The sequence below is a fragment of the Cnephaeus nilssonii genome (assembly GCF_951640355.1).
Source record: "Cnephaeus nilssonii genome assembly, chromosome: 24".
NCBI lineage: Eukaryota > Metazoa > Chordata > Mammalia > Chiroptera > Vespertilionidae > Cnephaeus > Cnephaeus nilssonii.
Genome location: NC_137095.1, coordinates 12,090,414 through 12,113,547, shown reverse-complemented (window position 1 = coordinate 12,113,547; position 23,134 = coordinate 12,090,414). Strand labels below are relative to the sequence as shown.

The window sequence follows — 23,134 nt, the reverse complement described above, 5'->3', positions numbered from 1 at the left end:
ATTCTCTCCCAGCTCCTCCTTTGTACAAAGGAGGAAACTGAGGCCGAGAGGGCCAGGGACGTCCCCGACCGAGGGGTGCGTCTGTGTAAACCCAGGCGTCCTGGGTCGGCATGAGGGCATTTCCACTTCCGGGATCCCATCCCCACGCTCCCCCCGGGCGTGAGCTGGCATCTTAGTGCCTAGCAGCAAGGGCTGGCCAGCTGGCTGGAGGCGGCTTAGCTTGTCCGCTCCTGGTCCCCGCGGGGTGCCACGCCTTTGCCATGCTGTCCCCAGGGCCACACGTGCATCTCCGCTTCATTCTGTCCCTCATCTCACCCCTCGGGGCCCAGCGTGAAGCCACCTCCTCCGGGGTCCAGGCTCAGGGGCAGGGTGGAGCCTCCCATGTCCGTCTTGCTGACCACAGCCTCCCCCTGACAAGTTCACTGTGGGTCTGACGGGTGTGTGTCAGGAATGGGAGTCACTCCCTGTCTTTGTCTGCTTCCCCTCTGAAGGCCATGGCCTGCTGGTCCTGCTTCCTACCAGCAGAGGGCAGGAGAACACAACGTATTGTGTTGGAGAAACAGCCAGGGAATTCTGGAGCGATTTTTCTTTTTCTCCACCTGTGACCGAAAGGCGCTCTGTCTCCGAATGGGTTGGGGCTGTGCTTTAAGGAGGGGCCATCAGTTTTTTTTAGGGATGACCCTCCTCTATCATTTCCTCACCAAGACCGAGCCCCCCATTAGGACAGTCTGGTCTGTGGGAGTGTGTCCTCAAGCGTAAATATAAGGGGCCACACACCCAGCACATACTCCTGAAATCCCAGCTGAGAGCCAGCGGGATGGGAAAGGCACAGCCTGGGATTGTGGGGAGGCGGGCCAGCGGCCCACGGGGGCCCTGCTGGGGGCAGATAGGTAAATGGACTGAAAAAAAAAATCCCAAAACTACCAGAGAGGCATAGTGTCACTTCTTCATCAGGTTTGAGAAGCTAATGTCCCCAACTTGCCGGGATCCGCCCTCTCACAGCCTCGGGGATCCTCCTGGATTGCTGGGTTGGTTAGTTTCGAGCTGGTTCAACCCTGTTTCCGGTGGTTTTCTTCCGAACTTATAACGGAGATGGTCATGGGAAGTGGGAAGAAATCTCAGCCCCCTGCGTTTGCATGACCTTCAGCAGAGGGAGCACGCGAACAGCAGCCAGAAGCTCGCCCAGCTTCCCGGACACAACCACAGGAACACGGCGAATGTCAGAATCCAAGGCGTGGAAGGGTTAGGGGAACGGACACTGTTAAGCAGGAGTCCTTCCAAGTCTATAGACACCAGTGCAAAGGCCGGCCTGCGCTGCACCGGCCTCCCGACAGACGGACATTTCCGGCGTGGTGACCCCGTGTGGAGCTGCCCCACTCCCCTGCTGTCCCTGCTCCTGCCGCCCCTCTGCCTGGAGTGACCGAGGGCTGGGCAGGTGGCTGGAGGGAGCCTCCTTAGCTCACGGCACCCTGAGGATGCCACGCCTGAATTCTGGCCCCACGCCATTCTCTTGAACGTCTTTCTTCATCTGCGATCCAGTTCCATTGGCCTGTTGGGACATCTACGTAAAGGAGACAGATTGGTGCTTTTCAGTGTCATCTGGGCGTCTGACTGACAGCAGCCCTCGCCAGGAGGCTGAGGCTGTAGTAACATTTCAAGATCAAGATGCAAACTAGAATCAGATGGAAAGAGAAGTAAAGAGATGTCCTGCCTCGCCCTCAAAGTACCTCAAACAGCACCTTTGCTCTCCCCAGCCTGCCCAGGCGTGCTGTGCTTAAGGAGCATGGATTTCCCTTTGCTAAGCCTTTTGTATCAGTCAGCGTAGGCTAGGTTCTGCTGCAGTAACAAACACCCCCAGCAGCTCCAGGGCTTAGGATCCTAAAAGTTTAGTGCTTGCTCGTGCTGTACACCCAGTGCAGGTCAGCAGGGACCGTTGTTCATTGTAGCCTCTGGTACCACCTGAGGGGCTTTCACATGCTCCCGTGACCAGAGGCATGGAGCATGGTGAGTGGTACACCGGCTTATGTGTACCTCCCTCCCCTCAGAAGGGGCGTGACGTGTGTCCACACACACACACACACACACATTTTACTGCCAAAACGATGGTGCCAGACCACATCCCCCTTGTTTTCAGAAGAAAAGACCCAAATGGAGATCTCAGTAGCGTCTACCGCACCATCGTTTGCTAGCTGACGTGGACAGTGCCCCCTCCACATGGAGAATGCTGAGCGGTCCCCCGTGGAGCAGGTGGAGGGCGTGCCACCATAACTAGCTAATATGCCTCCTAAAAATGACCTTTGCTGTGCAGATGGGTAGACAAAGGAGGCATCTTAGGAGACGTTTCTCAGACCGGGTCCGAGCCTCGGTGGTCGCCTTGGGAAGCGCCGATAGCAGAACGAAACCCCGCCGGCGGCACGCACAAAGCCACGCGGCAGGGAGAGCATGCTCTCGGCGGCTGAATGCCCGCATCCTACCTTCCGCTCCGTGACCTTGGGCCAGGTCCCTGACCTTCCTGAGCCTCGACCTCTGCCGCTGGGGGAAGCGGGGGTCATGGAAGACTGTTATGCAGGCCTGTCGGAAGGGGTGGCAGGTATGGTGAGGACACACCATGCCTGAGCCCGCAGTCAATGATGGTGGCATTTGCGCTGGTGCTGGCTGAAGAGTGCAGATAGAGCCTCTGACAGATGGTGGTCATCTGGCGTCTCTGGTCCTTTTCCTTCCCAAGTCCGTCTGTCCGCCTGGCCCAGGCCTCAGTCCTGTTGGTTCTGAGCTCGTGTGTGTGGCCCAGTCTCCAAGAATCTCCTCCAGGCTCCGGGGACGTGAAATTCTCAGCGAAGAGACATTTCTACGCAGCTCATCTGGGAGCGCAGCCATGGGGAGAGAGAGGGAGCCGCACCGGGGAGTAAGCTGTGGTTTATGTCTCCATGACTTCGCCGGCAAATCAAAGAAACGACCGTGTAAGAGCCACACTCAGGCGCGCTGCCTTTCAGCATACGAGCTGGCTGCAAGCTCTCCAGTAGAGGCCTGGCCCCAAACCACAGGCCGCACGAGGTTGGAATTCACCTGTCTGTGGCAGACCGGAGGCAGGACCCCAGCCATAAATATAACGTTCTCATCAACTCGGTGCTCACGCTCGCGCCAGGCATCTTCTGAGCCCTTTAGGTCTCCCGTGGTCATTCGATCTTCCCCCAACTTGGTGTGGCACATGCTGTCCTGGTCATCATAGTGGCACGTACGGGTAAGTCAGCTGACGCACGGGGTTCAGATCACTGGCCTGCGGTCACACAGTGAGAAGCGGCCGGATTTCAGCCCAGGCGTCGGCTTTTGACTTCGGTGCCGCGCCTTATGATCTCTGTACCAGATTTAAGACAGGGAGTGGGGTGCTGGCCGGTGTGGCGCAGTGGTTGAGCATCGGCCCACGCACTAGGAGGTCATGGTTCAATTCTGATCAGGACACATGCCGAGTTACAGGCTTGATCTCCAGTAGGGGATGTGCAGGAGGCAGCCGATCAATGTTTCTCTCTCATCATCGATGTTTCAATCTCCCTCTCCCTCTCCCTTCCTCTCACTAAATATATATATATTTATATATATATATATATATATACATACATACACACACACACACACATATATGTGTGTGTGTGTGTGTGTGTGTGTGTATATATATATATATATATATATATATATATATATATATATATATGTAAAGCAGGGAGTGGGGTGTTGAATGGGATCTCAGATTAACTGCTTTGCAAATGAGTGGACCTAGTAAAACTATACCCTTGGATAATAAATGTTTGCGTGTGTGTGTGTGTGTGTGTGTGTGTGTGTGTTTGTTTGTTAGCACACCGAGCCGGGGAATTCCAGCCTAAATCCAGAAGGTGTCTGGCTTCTGCTGGTTTTGTTTAGCCCGATACAGTACAGGGTAGATAAGTATCTGGAATTAAGGGGGAACGTGATCAGTCTTGGGTTTGGGAAGCACGGAAGCACCGATATGAAAGGACAGGCTGCTTTTTACGGCGTCCAGTCCCCCGACCCCAGGCCCTTTCCTGAGCTCTCGGCCCGTCTGTGCACCTGACTCGAAACCTCGGCCAAGTACAGGCCCGGCCCCGCCCCCTCGCTGACTGCGCTCTTCCTGGTTGCAGGCAACCTGGACATCACCCCGGACGACCCCCGCTGGATTGGAGCCTGGTGGGCCGGCTTTCTGCTCTGTGGTGCCTTACTCTTCTTCTCTTCCCTCTTGATGTTCGGGTTCCCACAGTCTCTGCCCCTGCACTCAGACCCCGCCGTGGAGAGCGAGCAGGCCATGCTCCCCGAGAGGGAGTACGAGAGGCCCCCGCCCAGCAACGGGGTCCTGCGGCACCCGCTGGAGCCGGACAGCAGCGCCTCCTGCTTCCAGCAGCTGAAAGGTAGGGCGCCTCGTCCGCGGGCGGCCGGGGTGAGGGGGTGATCGAGGGCAGGGGGACGCTGCTCATCAGGACGGGCTGAGGGCGGGCAGGAGGCAGAATCGACCTTGTTTTGCATGACTTCTTGCCAGGCCTGTGCCTGACTGGCTTCTGAGAAGTCCGTGACCTCACGTGCGAAGTAGCTCCAGTTAGTGAAGGGGGCAGACCAGCGTCCCCAGAGGAGAACCCCGGGGCTGGCGTAGCAACTGATGGATAATAATATAAATGTTCGCAGAAGGAAGAAGGTGACAGGCAGGCGGAGCTAGACATTCCATAGCCCGCTCCTGCCTCTTTCCTGCCGCCTGTAAGCCATGGAAGCATTAAAAGGGCTTTTGAAGTTGGCTCCCTTTGCCCGACACGGGCTTTCTGTAAAAGCCACAGACACAGTGCATTTCTTCAGGCTCGCTCCTTCCATCGCCTCCAAGGGAGGTGAGTGTGCTCCTCGGGAAGGAATGTATAGCCAGGTCACGTTGTAGGCAATTAACAGTCACACTGTAGAATAATAACAGCCACACTGTAGAGTATTAACAGTCACACTGTAGAATAATAACAGCCACACTGTAGAGTATTAACAGTCACACTGTAGAATAATAACAGCCACACTGTAGAGTATTAACAGTCACACTAGAATAATAAGTCACACTGTAGAATAATAACAGCCACACTGTAGAGTATTAACAGTCACACTGTAGAATAATAACAGCCACACTGTAGAGCAATAACAGCCACACTGTAGAATAATAACAAAGTCACACTGTAGAATAACAAAGTCACACTGTAGAATAATAAGTCACATTGTAGAATAATAACAAAGTCACTCTGTAGAATAATAACAAAGTCACGCTGTAGAATAATAAAGTCATGCTGTAGAGAATATTAACAGTCACACTGTAGAATAACAAAGTCACGCTCTAGAATAATAACAGTCACACTGTAGAATAATAACAGTCACGCTGTAGAATAATAACAGCCACACTGTAGAATAATAACAGTCACACTGTAGAATAATAACAGTCACGCTGTAGAATAATAACAGTCACGCTGTAGAATAATAACAGTCACGCTGTAGAATAATAACAGTCACGCTGTAGAAGCGGTTTCTTCTTTGGCCATTAATCTGTCCCCTCCCTGCTCTGCAGAGAGCAAAGGCTCCTGGGAAGAGCTGGCATTGCACGCAGAGCGCCCTCTGCCTTTCCCTGCTGGACCAGGAAGGTCACCCAGCTCCTGGGAAGCCCTGGGCTGCCTGCCTGGGTTCAGGGCAGTAATGACTCATCAGCAAGTGCCCACTGACTTTTCAACAGAGTGTACGGGCTCCTCAGCTGCTGGCCAGCGGCACAGAGGAACCTCAGCCACTGGGCCTCCCAGACTAGACGGGGCTGTTTCCGACTCCTTGCGAGCCTTGCTGGCATGTCCTGACCCTCGGGTGGGCTTTCCCGCGGGCAGGTCCCAGCCGTTTAAACCCTGGAGGCAGAGCCCTGCCTTTGATCATTGAAAGAGCAGAGCTTCAAAGGCTGAGTACTCGTCTGTGTGCTGGTCACGCTGACGGCCAAGCGGCCCCTTCCGGTCCCAGAAAAGATAGCTGCGCCGGCCACAGCGGAGACAGCAGGGGCCGCTGAGCAGGCTCAGAGCCTTCAAAGCCAGCCCCACAGTGTGAGTGGCTGATGACTCCCAGAGCACTTGCCCGGGCCACCCGCTCGGCCGCTCGATGAGGTGGGCGTGACTATCTTCGTGCCCCACTTCGGGACAGTGGGACTAGGCCCAGGCTCCAGACTCTAAATTCCGAGCTCGTCCCCGTGTTTTGCACAAGGATTCACTCAGCTGATAGTGAACTAACCAAGGAGGAAAAAGGGAATCAGCGGGGGGTTGATGGAACAAAAGCTCTTTTGTGATCTTTTTTTAAAAAAAATATGTTTTTATTGATTTCAGAGAGGAAGGGAGAGGGAGAGAGAGAGAAACATCAATGAGATGAGAGAGAATCATTGATAAGGTGCCTCCTGCAAGTCTCCTACTGGGGATTGAACCCGCAACCCGGGCATGTGCCCTGACCGGGATTGAACTGTGACCTCCTGGTTCATAGGTCAACGCTCAGCCACTGAGCCGCGCCGGCCCGGCCCTTTTACATTCTTGCCGTGCAGCACCCCCTCGAGAAGACCTCTGGTTGGGGGAGGTGAAATCTGCTGGCTTGATGCCTTCTCCACCCTTCTTGCCCCGCTGATGCCCTCGCCACCGGGTTCTGATTTTATCCCCTGAATCTCCCACCTGCTCCTGGCGCCTCCTTCAGCGCAGTCTGCCCTGAGCCCTCTGCTCTGGTGTCTGTCCCCACGATGATGGTTTCAGGACCATATTCTGCTTAAAGGGACAGAGACAGCGCCTGTCTCATGCGCCCAGCCGGTGACGTTCTGCCCCTGCAGCCTCTCATCCTGCCCCCGCATCCCCAGGCTCTGAGCATCCCAGGGTCTGGCCTGCTCCCTCCAGTGGAGCCCTGAGCCCGTCTTGGGGCCTCGGCTGCTTTCCCCAAGGCTGTTCTCCTGCCTCCTGTCAGCACCGTCCCCCCTCCCCCGCCCAGGCATGTTGCTCTGTGTCACCGTCCCGGTGTGGCCTTTATCCAGGTAATCATTCATTCATTCTGTGAGCCCCACAGGGGAGCGTCTGCGGCTGGTTTTGCTCGAGTCTTGCAGGTCTCGGTGCCTGTGTGAGGAATGGGGGACCCGTGGATCACGGGGTGCGCACGGCCAAGCCCAGCACAGCTTGCTGTTCTTGTTCTCCTTGAAGCTGCCCCCCCACCAACCCTCCCAAGTGCTGACCTGTGTTTACCCTCGCAGGCGACCCTGCTGTGTGGGCGCGCCTGCTCCTGGTGCCCAGCCCGGCGTCCGGAGGCCCAGGCTGACCCGCGCTGAGGGCTCTGGGCTGCGTGTCTTCACCCCCTAGCAGGGGCTGTGCTTCTTGGCAGGGTGCCACTCACCCCACCACTGCCCCTCCCCCATTCAGTAGGGCCTGGCCTCGGACCCAGCTCCCACCCGGGCCTGCAGCTCGGCCTCCCCCACCGCGCCCGCCAGCAGTGTGTTTCTGCCTCATTTTTCTTAATCAGGGCCTGTGCCTCTCAGCATAATGTCACCGCGAGGAGCCCGCCGGTCGGAGGCCCTGGTCCTGCCAGCTGAATGCTGAGTGTTTTTGCCCCGAGATGCGTCTTCAGAGCTGTGCCCTCCTGCCTGTGGGCTCCCCGTTGGCATCTTCTTTCCTGAGGCCCTGGGCACGGGGTCCTCTGCCTCCCAACACGGGGAACCCCGGGCCAGGCCACTCCAGGGAGTCAGGTCACAGGTCCCCAGGGACCAGCCTGTGCCCGACCAGGAGGTCGACATCAACCACTGAGCCACCCCGGCCGGGCACAGCCCACACTTAACCACGCCACCATCTCAGCCTCCCTCTCGATGTCTCTGCAGCACTTCCAGAAACAATGTGTGCGTAACCAAGGGCCACGTCTCAGCATCGAAACACCGGTTTTCAGTGTGTAAACACTTGTAGACGTTTCTGTGAAATGACATTTCTTAAAAAGGCAGATTGTCAGCGACGTTCCAAACCCTGTGAAAAATAAACAAACACGCCCCTACAGGCCAGGACACGTGCAGTCAAGCAGTGGTACATGGATGAATATGTGGACTGAAGGTGGTTTCCCCACTCTGTTCTTCTTACTCATACCCTTTGAAACGATTTTGTTCCATGTGTGTGTGTGGCATGAAATTATTTAATCCAATTTAACTGGAAGCCGCACAGAACCACGGAGGCCACAAACCCAGTGTGGCCTGGTGGCTTCTCAGCGGGGGGATAGGGGGGTTGGGTCGCTCAGCCACGTGATGCTGAGCCGCCGTCGGCTGCTCAGTCCATTCTCATAACTAAGTTTCTCCCATTACGCCAGAGGACCCTCGGTTCCTCTTTCAGAGAGATTCGCTTTTTGAAACTTGGCGTCTTTCCCAAGTGTGATGAATTTAAGTTCTGTGCATCTGCAGTTCCCGACCCATTGTTCTGTCATTCTGATTTATTGAGCTGGTCTGTGACCATTATTAAAAACGTTCATGTCCTCTATTATTATTTTATTCTCATTAGCTGGGCCATTTAGAGGGTCTGTCTCCCAGGAGATGCGGTTGAGCCTGCATAATTAGGTGTGTGCCTGAGGACAGCTGGCTAATTCATCACCTGGGGTGCGGTAGGCGCCTGCTCACCTGCTTATGCCGTGGGACCCTGCCACCGAGCGGTTCTCCCTGGACCTGGGATGCGCTTGAGCTTTTGCTTCCATGAAGGTGGAAACCAGCACACCGCAGGCCAAGTGGCGCCCGTTGCTATGGTGACAGCCGGGCGGAGTCCCCTGGCTTGGTCACTGCACTCGCTTTTACAGATGTTTGTCTTCTTTGCTTCCCACCGGGACCATGACTCACATCAGACTTTCCCATAGGTAACTTTACACCGCCCTGTTTGAACCGGGCATCGTCCCAAGCTGTGGTCGCCATGCAACGTCACACTTGATGTATGTCATAGTTCAGTTCACTGTTTTGTAAGTGCACGTTAAGAGAAAGGTGTGACGAGTTCATGTATGCATAAAGCGTCTATTTCTAGTGTATATTAGGTTCTCAATAAGTACTAGTTACATTTTGAGAAAGGGACACAAATTGGAGATTGCATGGAAAAGGCTAAGAGACTGAAAACCTGGGAAAAGATAATAACAAAGTAAAATCACGGTGTGAATATTGAAACGATGGCTGGGCGGGTGTCCCCAAGGCCTGCTTGCACTGGCAGGATCCACGGCCCCACGTAGTGAAGGAGATCGGGTCAGAGGTCACATACTGACGATGCTAATCACGGGAAATATCCAAATAATGAGATTACTTTTAAAGAATTAAAAAGAAACCAAATATCCCATTTTTATTTTTTTAACTTTTTTTAAAAAGAAAATTACTGTTTAAAAAATTTTGTTTGTTTGTTTTATTGATTTCAGAGAGAGGAAGGGAGAGGGAGAAAGAGAAACATTGATGATGACAATCACGGATCGGCTGCCTCCTGCACGCCCCCTCCTGGGGATCGAGCCTGCAACTTGGGCATGTGCCCTGACCGGGAATCCAACCAGTGACCTCTGGGTTCATAGGTTGATGCTCAACCACTGAGCCACCCCGGCCAGGCCCAAATGTCCCTTTTTTTAAAAGCACTAATGTAAAAGGAAATCTTAGTGGTTTCTGAACCCACATACTTTAAGAGAAATACAGTGCAATGAAATGAGATTAACATGGCGACCTCAACAAGCCCTGCTCTGGCTCTGGGCTGGGTGGAGTGGGTGGTGGGAAGACCACCTGAGGAAGGAGAAACACGGGGAGCAAAGACCTGGGCAGAGTGCTCCCCTGAGCCCTGGTGCAGAGATCTGGGTGGGGAGCCGTGGTGCTCACGAGAAACAGCCCAGCAGGCCGGGCTGAACTGGAGGGAGGAGGGGGTGAGGTAGCAAGTGTGATAAGGCAGCTGAGGGGCAGACCCCGGGCCATCGCTGGGCGTGGTTGTGTCCATGGTGGAGTTTGGAACAGGCACGTGATGGGGGCTGATCCCATTGGCTGCCGGGTGGGGAGTGATGGCATTGGATCAAGAATGAAAACAGACCCAAGTGAGAGCCCCTGGCCACTCTGTCCAGGGAGGTGGCCGTGAAGGTGATGGAGACGAGGGGGGTTTGTATGTATTTATGAATAGATATGGGAGATCCTAGAATTTCATTTCTCCCTTGGAATTGTTCAGATTAAGTACATATACAGTCATAAGTGTTAATTACATATATCTACACCTAGATATGTTGATAGAACATAGTTATACACTTATAATTTATAACATAACTTAGGTGTATTTCCCCTTTTGAGAAACCCCAATCTCCTTTGGGGGGGGATAAGTTGTGATTGCTTATAAAATATTTTTGGTAAGTCGTGCTTATAAAATATTTAGTGTTCCCACTGAACTGTAATAACAGGCATGTTATAGTCTCCCCTGTTTTAGTACTTGTCAGTTTCGCTGGCAAAAAAGCAGCTATGTGTGGAAGCCCGAGTTTTGAGTTGAGGGTGACTGACGGGCTATAGATTTTGGCCTGAGGAACTGGGTGGTTCCCACTGCTGTTCACTGCCTCAGGCAGGAAGGGCCTTGGGGGGGCAGAGGGCCTGGGGGTGCAGTGCGTGTGACCTTGGCCCCTGCTTCTCTCTCCCTCAGTGATCCCCAAGGTCACCAAGCACCTGCTCTCCAACCCCGTGTTCACCTGCATCGTCCTGGCCGCCTGCATGGAGATCGCGGTGGTGGCCGGCTTCGCTGCCTTCCTGGGGAAGTACCTGGAGCAGCAGTTTAACCTCACCACCTCGTCTGCCAACCAGCTGCTCGGTGAGTGCGCCTCAGCCCCCGCGAGGGTGGGGGAGGCTGTCCTACTCATAATCAATACAAACAAGGGCGTCCAGAGCCCGGCCGGTGTGGCTCAGTGGTTGAGTGTTGACCTATGAACCAGGAGGTCACGATTCCATTCCCGGTCAGGGCACATGCCCGGGTTGCAGGCTCGATCCCCAGTAGAGGGCGTGCAGGAGACAGCTGATGGATGATTCTCATCATTGATGTTTCTCTCTCTCCCTCTCCCTTCCACTCTGTGCTATTTTCTTACAGAGCTCAACCTCCCCGATTATATTTTTCTGACTCTGCTATTAAAATGAATTTGCGTTCCCTGAGCACGTAGCCGCTGGTTGATGTAGTCGACTGACCTAGAATCTGTTGATTGGCAAGGAGGAGGCCTACGGGTGCGGGAAATTGGCCACACAGTCCATCCCGTGGACAAATGACGCCCGGGTCATTTAAATTCGAGTTTTCAATGAAGCGCGTTGGTCCCCCTAAAATCCCACGAGTCTCTGAGAATCATAAATAACAGGTTATGGTCCTGCTGCCTTGCAGATGGCTCTGTTTATGAGAGAGAGAGAGAGAGAGAGAGAGAGAGGGGGGGGGGGGGCTCCAGTTACTCACCAAGAGCCCCAGAATATACTGCCTGGCTTGGTGCTCTTTCCTGCGAGGCTCTGGGGCTGCTTAGAGCGCCGTCTGGGGCTGGCGGCTGTGGGCCCTTTGGTTAAACAGCCTCCTGGGAGCACTCCTGGCCTGGTTAGAAGAGGAGGGACATCCCCTGTGAGTGGCAGCCCAGGACCCAGTCACTCAGCAGCGCGGAGAGCCCCGGCTCCTGGTCCTCCTTTCTCAGTGCGTGTGCGAGTCCCACCCTATATGTCTTCGTTTCCCAGCCGTCCCTGCACCAGCTATGTTTCTGTGCGGGGACCCCACTCACACAATAGGGGGGTGCATTCAGACGCCTGGGAACTGAGTTGGTACGTGTGTGTCTCCCCAACTTTCTGTGAGCTCCTTGGGGCTGAGATGGGGCCCCTGATGGAGACTTGGGCACCGGGAGGGAGGCCGGGAGGGAGGCCCCGCTGCCCCTGCTCACGGCCCGCTCTGCCCGCCGCCCTCCAGGGATGACCGCCATCCCCTGCGCCTGCCTGGGCATCTTCCTGGGCGGCCTGCTGGTGAAGAAGTTCAGCCTGTCGGCCCTGGGCGCCATCCGGATGGCCATGCTCGTCAACCTGGTGTCCACGGCGTGCTACGTCTCCTTCCTCTTCCTGGGCTGCGACACGGGCCCCGTGGCCGGGGTCACTGTTCCCTATGGAAACACGTGAGTCCCGGAATGTCTGCCTCCGCCCGTCGGCCCCGCAGGCCGGCTCCCTCCACGGGTAGGCTCTGTCCCAGGACCCGGGCGGAGGATGGATGGTGCCTCGGCATCTGACTCCCGAGGTCAGAGAATCCTGTGACCCCTGGGCCGGGAGGGCAGACCACACCCCTCGACGGCTCTCCCAGGGCAGCCGGCAGACGCCGGGGCGTCGGTCAGACATCCCTCCCCCGGAGGACTCACATTATTGCTTCTCACGTTTGATGGTGGGAATAATGTGAAGATAGGAAATAAAAATGACTTTTATTGTAATATTCAGCTTCAAGTAAAGGATGGAACAGGCGTCAACACTTCCCTAGACTATTAGGAGCTGTTATTACGCTCACACAGTAATTACAGGCTCCGGCCCGGGTAGGAATTGGTGTAGGAGGCAGAATAAAAAGGAGAGAAGGGAGAGGCGAGGGAAGGAACTTAGGTTCATGGGGCCACTTTCCTGACTGTCCAGTGACTCCCCGTAGATGCCGGTGTTGACAGCTTCCCCTTTGCTACGTGGGACTCGGGCCGCCTTGAGAAGCCGGCCTGGAGCTGAGACTGTGGCACCGCTGGCCTGCAGTTCCTCTCCTCCCTGGCTGCCTCCTCCAGGCAGCCCGCCAGGTCCACTTCTGCAGTTAAGCCAGAAGCTGCAGTGGAGCTTGGCTCAAGGAGAGACCCTGTCCCTCTTACACACTAAAAACACCCCTTCTGCCCCTTCCTCTTTGCAATTTGCTTGCTCAAGGTCACTGTGCCTTTAGTGGCGCAAAAGCAAATTTAAAACATCTCAGTGTTATTTTTCATAGGAAATCACACTCAAGCAGACGGTAATTACCGAGGCAGCCTAGTCATAGGTGTTTGTTAGGCACCAGGAGGCTGGCTGTCTGCTGGGAGGAATCAGAGACAAGGACTGAAGAGGGGAGACGTTAATGGTCAGCTGTGCCGGGTGGAGTTGTTGGCCCAGTGGAGGCCGTGGTAATCCGGAGAGGCAGCATGGAGGAGGTGGCCCTGAGCAGAGCTCCCACCAGCCAGCCAGCCAGCCAGCCTGGCTCCGTGGTGCGGGGAGCAGCCCGCAGACGCTCAGCGGTGGCTCTGGGCTGCATCTTGCAGGACCAGCGGCTTAAGAGGAGGAAAAGCAAGGGGGTGACGCATCCCAGCAGAGAGATGTCACTGGGGGTCCTGGGGAAGCCCGCCTTCCTCTGACAGGCTCTGTTTTCTTCCTTTTCCAGCTCAGCACCTGGCGCAGCCCTGGACCCCTACTCACCCTGCAATAAAAACTGTGAATGCCAAACCGACTCCTTCACGCCCGTGTGCGGGGCGGACGGCGTCACCTACCTGTCTGCCTGCTTCGCTGGCTGCAGCAGCACGGTATGTGGCTTCCTCGGGGCGCGGGAGGGCGCGGGGACGCGGGCAGCCGCAGCGGCTTACACCCGAAGGTCAGGGGCAGAGGTGGGCAAAGCGTTTTGTGGGCCTGGTGGCCTGCCTGGAGGAGGCAGCCAAGGAGGAGAGGAACTGCAGGCCAGCTGCAAGAAAGACATCCTCCTGCAAGAAATCAAGTTGGTTTCCAAATAGCATCTCAGGGCAAAGGAAAGGGAACATGCAAAGGAAGCTGTGCGTGTGGAGCCAGAGAAAAGACTGTGGCCCGAGGCACTCACAGGGGGTCCGTGGGGGAGGACGGCTCTGCGGTAATGAGCTCCCCAGCACCAGGAGCATGCAAGGGCAGGCTAGTAAACCATGACCGGGCCGCCCTCTTCCACAGCGGAGACTGGCTGGCGTCAGTTCGGCCTCTTCCCTGCACAGCGCCCTTGGCCTTCTGCGTCTCCATCTCCCACGGCACTTTTTGTGGCTCTTCCCTCCCTGGCTGGAATCACACAGCTGGAATCACACAGCTGGCAGGAGCCTGCCGCTTTCCATGTTCTCCGCACAGAGACCCCATGCCACGTGACTGGTCACCAGCTCTGGCAGATCCTACCTGCCAGGGTCTCTGGCGCCTGCCCTTCCGCATCCACGCCACCCCCGCCCTGCTATTGGCCTTCCTCATCTCTGGCTGGGACCAGGGTGGTGGTTGCCCAACTGGTCTCCCAGCTCAGGCTCGCCCCCTTCTGGTCTGTCCTCCACACTGCAGCCAGAATGGTCTGCGGCATGCGCTTCCCTACTTCTCCCTGCAGCGGGATGACTCTTATGGCCCGCCAGTGCCTGATGCCAGCAGCCCCTCCTGTGTGAAACCCTCCCTCCCCTCCTTTGCCTTTGGGGTTCCTGGTGCCCGTCTGTCCTGGAGGCAGCGGTCTCATTTCACGGAGTGGCCTGCTGGTGTCCACCCCTGCTCTTTCCTGGGGCCAGGGACGCCGCAGTGGGAGGCCAGATAAGAAAAGGGCCCAGTGCTGCCCTCCAGGCACCGAGTCGAAATCACCTGCTTCCTGTCCTGGCCACATCCTGTGTCTGGGGAGCAGCCATTTTTTTTATTTTTTTATTTTTTGCAGTAGAAAACACTGGTCGTTTATTTTCATTTCCCGAGATGTATTTTCCTTTGCTCTTAACATTTAGATTCCTAGCCAGTTATTAACATTTTTTTCTATAGAGAAAATAAATCACCGTGGGGGTGGGTGGAGAAGAACTGATTTCTTAAATTAGATGATAAAGCGGTTTCTTTATGTGAGTGGAAATGAATTTTTTTTAAAAAAGGGAAGGAGCCGGGAGAGGGGTGAAAATAAAAACACCAGCTATTCTTTCTCATGACAACAATGTCATTAATATTCAAGGAGGTGTATCGTAAGTCGGTGTTGGTTATTGTCCTGTTAGGAGAGTTAAGTACAGGCGAGCGCCCTGAGACCAGAGGATCTCTGCTCTAGAGCATTCTCTGGGGAGCAGGTGTCACTCAGGACAGCGTCCCAGTCCATCGTGGGGTCATCGGCCCTCTGCCGCCTCGGTGAGGAGCATGTCCCACGGAGGAGGGAGGACCGCAGTCCTGTCTCAGATACAGGATGAGGGCTTATACGTTTTTATTGATGTCAGAGAGGAAGGGAGAGGGGGAGAGAGAGAAACATCAATGATGAGAGAGAATCATGGATCGGCTGCCTCCTGCACGCCCCCTACTGGGGATGGAGCCCGCAACCCGGGCATGTGCCCTGACTGGAAATCGAACTGTGACGCCCTGGTTCATAGGTCGATGCTCAAACCACTGAGCAACACCGGCCGGGCTCCACTTCCCAGGTTTCCCATCAGACTCAACACATAGAACACCATCTCCCCCATCGCTGTCCCCTTAGCAAAGCAATCTTCCAATTAGAAATTAGTTTATGTGTACGATGAATAGAAATGGATCCATCAGTGCTGAATGTGGGGGGAACCCACACAAAAAACAACTTTACTCGCCAGTATTTTTGACACTGCTGACGAGTATTTTGTGTTTGTAATGGGAGCTGTCAAAATAGCACGCGGATGCCTTCCTTCAGCAGCAGAAAACGAATCCAAGATCCCAGAGAGTCGTTTTTCTATTTTTGTGGTCTCGGCTTTATTGTAATTATTTATCCCCATCATTGGATGTGAATAGAAACATTTCTCAATGGAAATTAACGTCTGAGTCGTGGCACAGGCGTATGATTCTCAATGGCTGTGCTATTCTTCGTTCGTTGGTTTCTTTATTTTTTAAAGTTCTAGACTTTTTAACCTTTTCAAGAAATGATACATTCTTATGGTTCAAAAATCAGGAAGTATAGAAAGGGCGTGAAAACTCTCCTTTCTACCTCGGCCTCCCACTCATCAACCCCCACTCTGCCCAGTGGGTGATAGTATTACTGGTTTCTTGCAAGCTATCTTTCTGGATTTAAATGCACGTTTAGGGTCTTATTCTGTCCTTTTGTTTGTAGGGTTTTGTTGTCAATGACTTACCTTGGAGTTCTTTTCATATTAGTATATAGAGAGCACTAGCTTACCTTTTTGACAGCTGTATAGTATTCCACTGTGTAACCAACTCCTGTAGGTAGGCACTCAGATGGCTGCAAAACTTTACTTCTCGCAGTGTTGTGACTCGTGTTGAACTTAGGCATTTCATGCCCAGGCAGGTCTGTCTGGGGGGTAAGTTCTGGTGCTGTCATCACACAAAGGCGCCGGCTCTGGGCAGACTGCTTAGGACAGAGGATCCAGCCCAACAGTGTGTCGCCCAACCTCAGCCCCTGGATAAAGCCCCTGTGCAGGGCACAGTCATAAAGGGGGGCCCTGTTGGAGGCGGGCATAGAGGCTTTGGACATCCCTGCAAACATCCATGTGACTTTGTGGGATAAGCAGAGCCTGTCGCATGTTCTGTGGGTAAAGAAAAGAAGGGAGAAGAAGGAGGCGAGGAGGGAGGGGCTGGGCGGAGGATGTTCGAGTGGGGGTGACCCTCAGGAGGACGCGCCCGTGTGCCCTGACAGCTGAGCGGCCCTGGGAGGGAGAGCAGTGAGTTGTTTATGATTGTTTTCATTCTGCATTCCTTAAAGGCCCCTGTGCTATAATTACTCCACCTTAATTGGCTGCCGCTTGCCAGGCACTGCCTCTCCCAGCCCCTGCCCCTCCCTTTGCCATCAGGAATTCCTGGAGCGGGAGCGCGGTGCCCGGGACTGGGCGGCTGGGCAAGAATCCAGGAGGCCACCTGGCCACAGTGGCTGTTCTTCCTCCTCCCCGGTCCTGTGCTGATCAGGGTGCTCCCAGCTGTAGCTTGCTCCCCAGCATCGCCCTGAGCTCCCGGCACCTCTTAGCCCTCTTTGCCTTCTGGCCCCTCGAGAACCTTCCCTTAGCTCCCCCCTCTCTGGGCCCCACGATGGCGGCCACGTCACACCTGACAGGGCACAGCCTTTGTTCCAAGTGCCACACCGGGCACGGGACCAGCAGCAGGATGCAGGCTACCTGATTTACTTCTTTTAATACTCTTCAGTGTAATTATAACTGCATGAGAGAGAGGACAAATTGGCAGGTAATTGCAGTGTTAATTGGCAATGTTTTATCATATTGTGGAAGTGCAATTTCCTCTCTAATTGTATAGGGGCGGGGGGGCGGGGGCACGTTTGTCTACAGTGCAGTTGACTGAGGGATTCCTGAGCTGGGAAATGAAATACACAGGAGACGGGGCTCAGCTCTCCTCCCCATAAACATGCCTCAATTTGCATGTGTTCTGCAGCCTCCTTAAAACCCTAACTCGTTTGCTCAGGCCTAATTAATGGGATGCGGCGGGATGCGTAATTGGGCCCTGACAGCTCCGGCTGATGGATGGCTTGGGATGTAGGTGCTGGAGGTGCCCACTGAGCAGGGCTGGGTGCTTCCTTCCAGAATCTCACCGGCTGTGCGTGCCTGACGACCGGCCCGCCCGAGAACGCCACCGTGGTCCCCGGCAAGTGCCCCAGCCCCGGCTGCCAAGAGGCCTTCCTCACCTTCCTGTGCGTGATGTGTGTCTGCAGCATGATCGGGGCCATGGCCCAGACGCCCTCGGTCATCATCCTCATCAGGTGAGCTGGTAAGGCCCCCGGGCCTGTGACCCACCTCGAGGCCCCTCCCTGCCCGGGGCATCGGCAGGTCTTCCACAGACAGAGCCCGGGGGCCGTGTGCGTCTCAGCCATCTGTCGAGGCTGCTGGGAATCAGTCCCACTAACCTCACACCACGCGTAGAAGCAGGGCCCACGGGATAAAGTCAGTCGCCTCAAATGAATGTGCAAAAATAGGGCCCAGGGAGCTTGGGTTGTATGCCACGCGCACTCCGCAGAGAGCGGGCCTTCGAGCTCCTCCTTGGAATGGTACGGAGTGGTTTCCCCAGAAAGCGGGCACTCTGAGAGTCCAGAAAGTGTGAGAGGTCATTCGGGGACTGTCCTGGGGGGACCAAGCCCGGGAGGTGGGGACTGTTCGCAACGAGGAAGCGTGACGCTGTCAGGTGCCTTTCCTTGGGGTAGGCACCGGGACTGGATAGAGGCGGGTTAACCGCACTGGGCCACCCGGGGGCCACGTCATGCTAGTCCCGTTGATTTCTCAAAAGGGCCCGAGAGTGACACCGGTGTCGGGTTCTGGCCTGTCGGTGAGCCCCAGGGCGAATGTCTCCCCAGGTGATGTTCCCGGGTACATGAGACCTGTCACCCCAAGATGCTGCCTTGTCCTGGCCAAGGCGAGGTGCCTTTCAATGAAGACTGTATGGGCCCGATTTGTATTCTGCCCCTCATGACAAGATTAGCTCTGCTTATTAAAAACTTATCTTGTCACTGCAGTGACCATTATTTTCCACTCTAGGCAGGGAAGGTAGAGGGTAAAACCCACTGGAAATTTCCTAGGAGGGCGCTGCTGGGTTGCAGCGCGTGACTCGGGGTCTATTAGTGAAGCGGAGTGATGAGAATCTCTCTCTTGCCTCCTCTCCTCTGCACACTTAGGACCGTCAGCCCTGAACTCAAGTCTTACGCGCTGGGAGTTCTTTTCCTCCTCCTTCGCTTGCTGGGTACGTACCCTCTCCTTAGTCCCTCAGTAATGAATCGGAGGCCGTGGCCCAGGTGAGTGGCTGTCAGTGAAATGGTCCCGTTGCTTGAATTTGTCTTTTTTTCTATGATGTTTAATGATAGAAACTTCAGAGATCTTATAGAAAAATCAGAGAAACTGGAAGTATGCGCATTTTGCCCGGGTTTAGACCTAAACTCAGGAAGTGGCAAAGTTTTCATTCATGTCAACTCTGATTTCTCCTTGGCATGAGGAGGAAAAGGTGATGGCACCAATGTGGGAAAATTGATGGTGTAATTTGGCACCTGCATAGAGCAACCCATGAGCATCCTGTGACATGCTTCATTTGTGGGGCTGCCGGCTAGGAGGGAGGGAGAGAGGGAGGGAGGGAGAGAGGGAGAGGGAGGAGAGAGAGAGAGAGAGAGAGAGAGAGAGAGAGAGAGAGAGAGAGAGATATCTCAGTGCCTTGCAAATGGAAACTGCACCCTTTAAATTTTTCCCAACTGATTTGGTTTATGCCCCTGGGGTTTCCGGGATGGGCAGTGTGACCTTCACCCTACAGAGCCTCCATTCCCGGGTGAGGGGTGGATAGAGAGGGTTAAGGTTAGGCCCCCTCGTTCCGATGGGGAAACGGTGTGGGAATGGCCCACCATTCTCTCAGGGTCCTGGGCCCCGGGCCCTGCTGGGGCAAATCTGGAAAGGCCAGCCCGGGTCCCCAGCTCTCAGCTGTGCCCCGCCCTCTCCCTCTACCACATGATCAATGCTTTATGAACAGAGTTTTGGCAAGGCCAAGGTCAAGAGAGGAAAACTCTCCTTTCTTGAATAATAGGGCAGTGGTCTTCTGTCATGGACATTAACGGCAAATCGGTGCGGAACGGGAAATGACCATGCTCTCTGTTTTCAGAGTAGATATTCATTATTCGAAGTATAAGCCACGGATGAGCACAAAGAATGGATTTTAGAAATATTTAGAAGCGTGCTTGTAAAAGTAAAAAAAAAAAAAAGGCTACAAGATATAGTCGGGGAAGAGGTCTATAATATGTGTGGTTACGACTTTTATGATGAGACCGATTCCCACGTAACTGGCATATCAAAGAAGAAAACACCCACCTTGGATTCCTTAGGAAGATGAGCTCAGCTTGGGGGCATCGGCCCCGCTCGCTGCCTCTCCCGCCGGCAGCAAAGAATTTCTGATCAGTCGCCGTGGTCATTTCCCTGCACTGGTGCCCCGGGAAAGGCCTTAGAATCTCCTCAACGCTGTTAATAATACACGACGTTGGTGCACACGGGACACTTATAAGGTGTATTCGTCTTATTTCTTTTCCTTTCTTTCTTTATTAAGGTATTACGTATGTGTTCTTATCCCCCCATTGCCGCCTCCTACCTCTCCCCACTCATGCCCTCACCCCCCTACTGTCTGTGTCCATTGGTTAGGCTTATATGCACGCATACAAGTCCTTTGGTGATCTCTTCCCCTTACCCCCACCCTCCCCTACCTTCCCTCTGAGGTTTGGTTTGAGCATCGGACCAATGCTTCTCTGTTTCTGGATCTGTTCTTGTTCATCTGTTTATGTTGTTCATTGTATTCCACAAATGAGTGAGATCATGTGATATTTATCTTTCTCTGACTGGCTGATTTCACTTAGCATAATGCTCTTCAGGTCCACCCATGTGGTTGCAAATGGTAGGAGTTCCTTCCTTTTTACAGCAGCGTGGTGTTCCATTGTGTAGATGTACCACAGTTTTTTTAATCTGTCTTATTTCTAAGTCATGGAAAAGAGATGTGTTGTAGGTGTGACCACGCCCAGGTAAGAATGGGTATAGCAAGAACTTAAAGGAAAGCATCGCCGCCTTTCTGACATGGTGCTGTTATGACTAAAGCCCCTGCAGGGGATAACCATGGTAATTTTTAACGGAGGTACAAGGTACGTGAGTCAGATGCCCTCCCACCCACATTCACTCCAAGTGGGCCGGACAGATAGGTAGACGAATGGGTAATATCTGGTAGCAAGTTGGGGATCCTTATTTTTAAAAAATGTATTTTTGATTTCAGAGAGGAAGGGAGAGGGAGAGGTAGAAACATCAATAATGAGAGAGAATCATTGATTGGTTGCCTCTAACACACGCCCACTGGGGATCTGCCTGGCTCCATCGTGGGCTCTGTGGGAAGAGCCTACCACGGACCTCAAACTTTAGTCTAGTTTAGTCTGCCTGGCTCCAACCTGGGCCCTGTGGGAAGAGGCCTACCACCAACCTCACTAGATTACATTAGATTAGTGAACCTGGGCATGTGCCCTGACCAGGAATCCAACCATGAACCATTGGTTCATAGGTTGATGCTCAACCATAGAGGCAGGCCAGCCGGTAAGGGACCCTTATTTCAGAAAGTACTTAAAACATTCCACATACACATTCATGGGGAAAACAACATTTATTTAGCACATGAGGTGTACTGAGCTGCGGGGACCATATTCCCGAAAGTGAGAACATCCCTGCTTTTCAGCGGCATCTTGGAGGCTGACTTAAGAAGGGAGGAGTTGCTCAACAGCGGAGTTAAGGTCTCTGGGTGCCTAAACAGATTCAGCGGACTCAAAACACAAGGAAAAATACTTAGGTTAAGAACACATGGGAAGATATATGGGGAAACTTCATGAGATGTGGGGATAATGTGAAGACAGATATTACAATGATATTGCATATATAATGTGACAATTTTCAGATCACTGAATGATACCTTAATTATTTTTAAATTAGTAGGTCTAGGCAAAGAAACCAACAAGGCATTGTATGGAATGGAATTCAAAAACTATTACTGTGATAAACAACAAGACATAAACAAGTGAAGGAAACAGAATAGAGTGTGAGGTTAGTGGAAGAACTCTTCCCGTAGAACGCATGACAGAGCCAAGGCAGATAGATTACACTAGACTGTGAGGTTAGTGGTGGGCCTCTTCCCGAAGAGCCCACGACACAGCCAAGTCAGACTACACAGACTAGAATAGAATAGAATAGAATAGAATAGAATAGAATATACTGCCTTGACCCAAAACTGGACTCAATGGGAAGAGGCCTATCACCAACCTCACACACTAGTCTAGTCTAGTCTAATGTAATCTAGTCAGGTTGGTGGTAGGCCTCTTCCCAGAGAGCCCATGACTGAGCCAGGCAGACTAAACTAGACTAAACTAGACTAGAGTGTGAGGTTGGTGGTAGGTCTCTTCCCACAGAGCCCAGGATGGAGCCAGGCAGACTAGACTAGACTAGAGTATGAGATTAGTGGTAGGCCTTTCCCACAGAGCCCATGTGGGAGACAAGGACGACTACACTAGTATAGACTAGACTACACTAGACTACCTTGGCGCCATCCTGTACAGAGTGGAAAGAGTCCTACCACCAACCTCACACTTTAATCTAGTCTAATCTAATGTACTGAAGTCAGGATGGTGGCAGGCTTCTCCCCACAAGCCCAGGTTAGAGCCAGGCAGATTAGATTAGAGTGTGACATTGGTGGTAGGCTTCTTCCCAAAGACACCACGATGGAGGCAGGGAGACTAGACCAGACTTGACTAGATTAGACTAGAGTGTAAAGTTGGTGATAGGCCTCTTCCCGAAGAAACCAGAACTGAGCCAGGTGGACTAAACAGGACTAGAATAGATTAGAGTATAAGGTTGGTGGTAGGCCTCTTCCCGTAGAGTCCACGAGAAAGACAAGGCAGATTACACTAGAATAGACTAGACCGCCTTGGGCTAATCCTAGACACAGTGAGAAGAGGCTAACCACTAACCTCACATTCTAATCTAGTCTAATCTAATGTAATCTAGTGAGATTGGGGGTAGGCCTCTTCCCACAGGGCCCAGGATGGAGGGAGGCAGACTAGACTACACAAGAGTGTGAAGCTGTTGGTGGGCCTCTTCCCAAAGAGCCCAGGATGGAGCCAGGCAGATTAGACTAGACTAGAGTGTGAGGTTGGTGGTAGGCCTCTTCCCCAGAACCCAGGATGGAGCCAGGCAGACTACTCTAGACGAGACGAGACGAGACTAGACTAGACTAGACTAGACTAGACTAGAGTAGATTATAATGTGAGGTTGGTGGTAGGCTTCTTCCCAGAGAACCCAGGATGGAGCCAGGCAGACTACACTAGACTAGACTAGACTATACTAGACTATAGTGTGAGGTTGGTGGTAGTCCTCTTCCCACACAGCCCAGGATGGAGCCAGGCAGACTACACTAGACTAGACTAGACTAGACTATAGCGTGAGCTGGGTGGTAGTCCTCTTCCCACACAGCCCAGGATGGAGCCAGGCAGACTAGATTAGACTAGACTAGACTAGACTAGACTAGAATGTGACGTTGGTGTTAGGGCTCTTCCCACAGAGCCCAGGATGGAGCCAGGAAGACTAAACTACACTAGACTAGACTAGAGTAATCGGTTGGTGGTAGGCCTCTTCCCACAGAGCCCAGGATGGAGCCAGGCACACTATACTAGACTAGACTAGACTAGAGTGTGAGGTT

The 23,134-nt window shown here is 53.5% G+C and overlaps 1 protein-coding gene across 3 annotated transcripts in view; it reads left to right on the top strand.

Annotated features, from left to right (window-relative positions):
- The window catches only part of SLCO3A1 (solute carrier organic anion transporter family member 3A1), a 251,011-nt gene that overhangs the window by 133,297 nt on the left and 94,580 nt on the right, over positions 1-23,134 (top strand). For all 3 annotated transcript variants that reach the window (XM_079763897.1, XM_079763898.1, XM_079763896.1), the window contains exons 4-9: positions 4,149-4,412; positions 10,674-10,838; positions 11,955-12,153; positions 13,407-13,545; positions 17,479-17,654; positions 18,561-18,625. In XM_079763897.1, the coding sequence (XP_079620023.1) occupies positions 4,149-4,412; positions 10,674-10,838; positions 11,955-12,153; positions 13,407-13,545; positions 17,479-17,654; positions 18,561-18,625 (1,008 nt within the window). The remainder of the gene's footprint in view (positions 1-4,148; positions 4,413-10,673; positions 10,839-11,954; positions 12,154-13,406; positions 13,546-17,478; positions 17,655-18,560; positions 18,626-23,134) is intronic.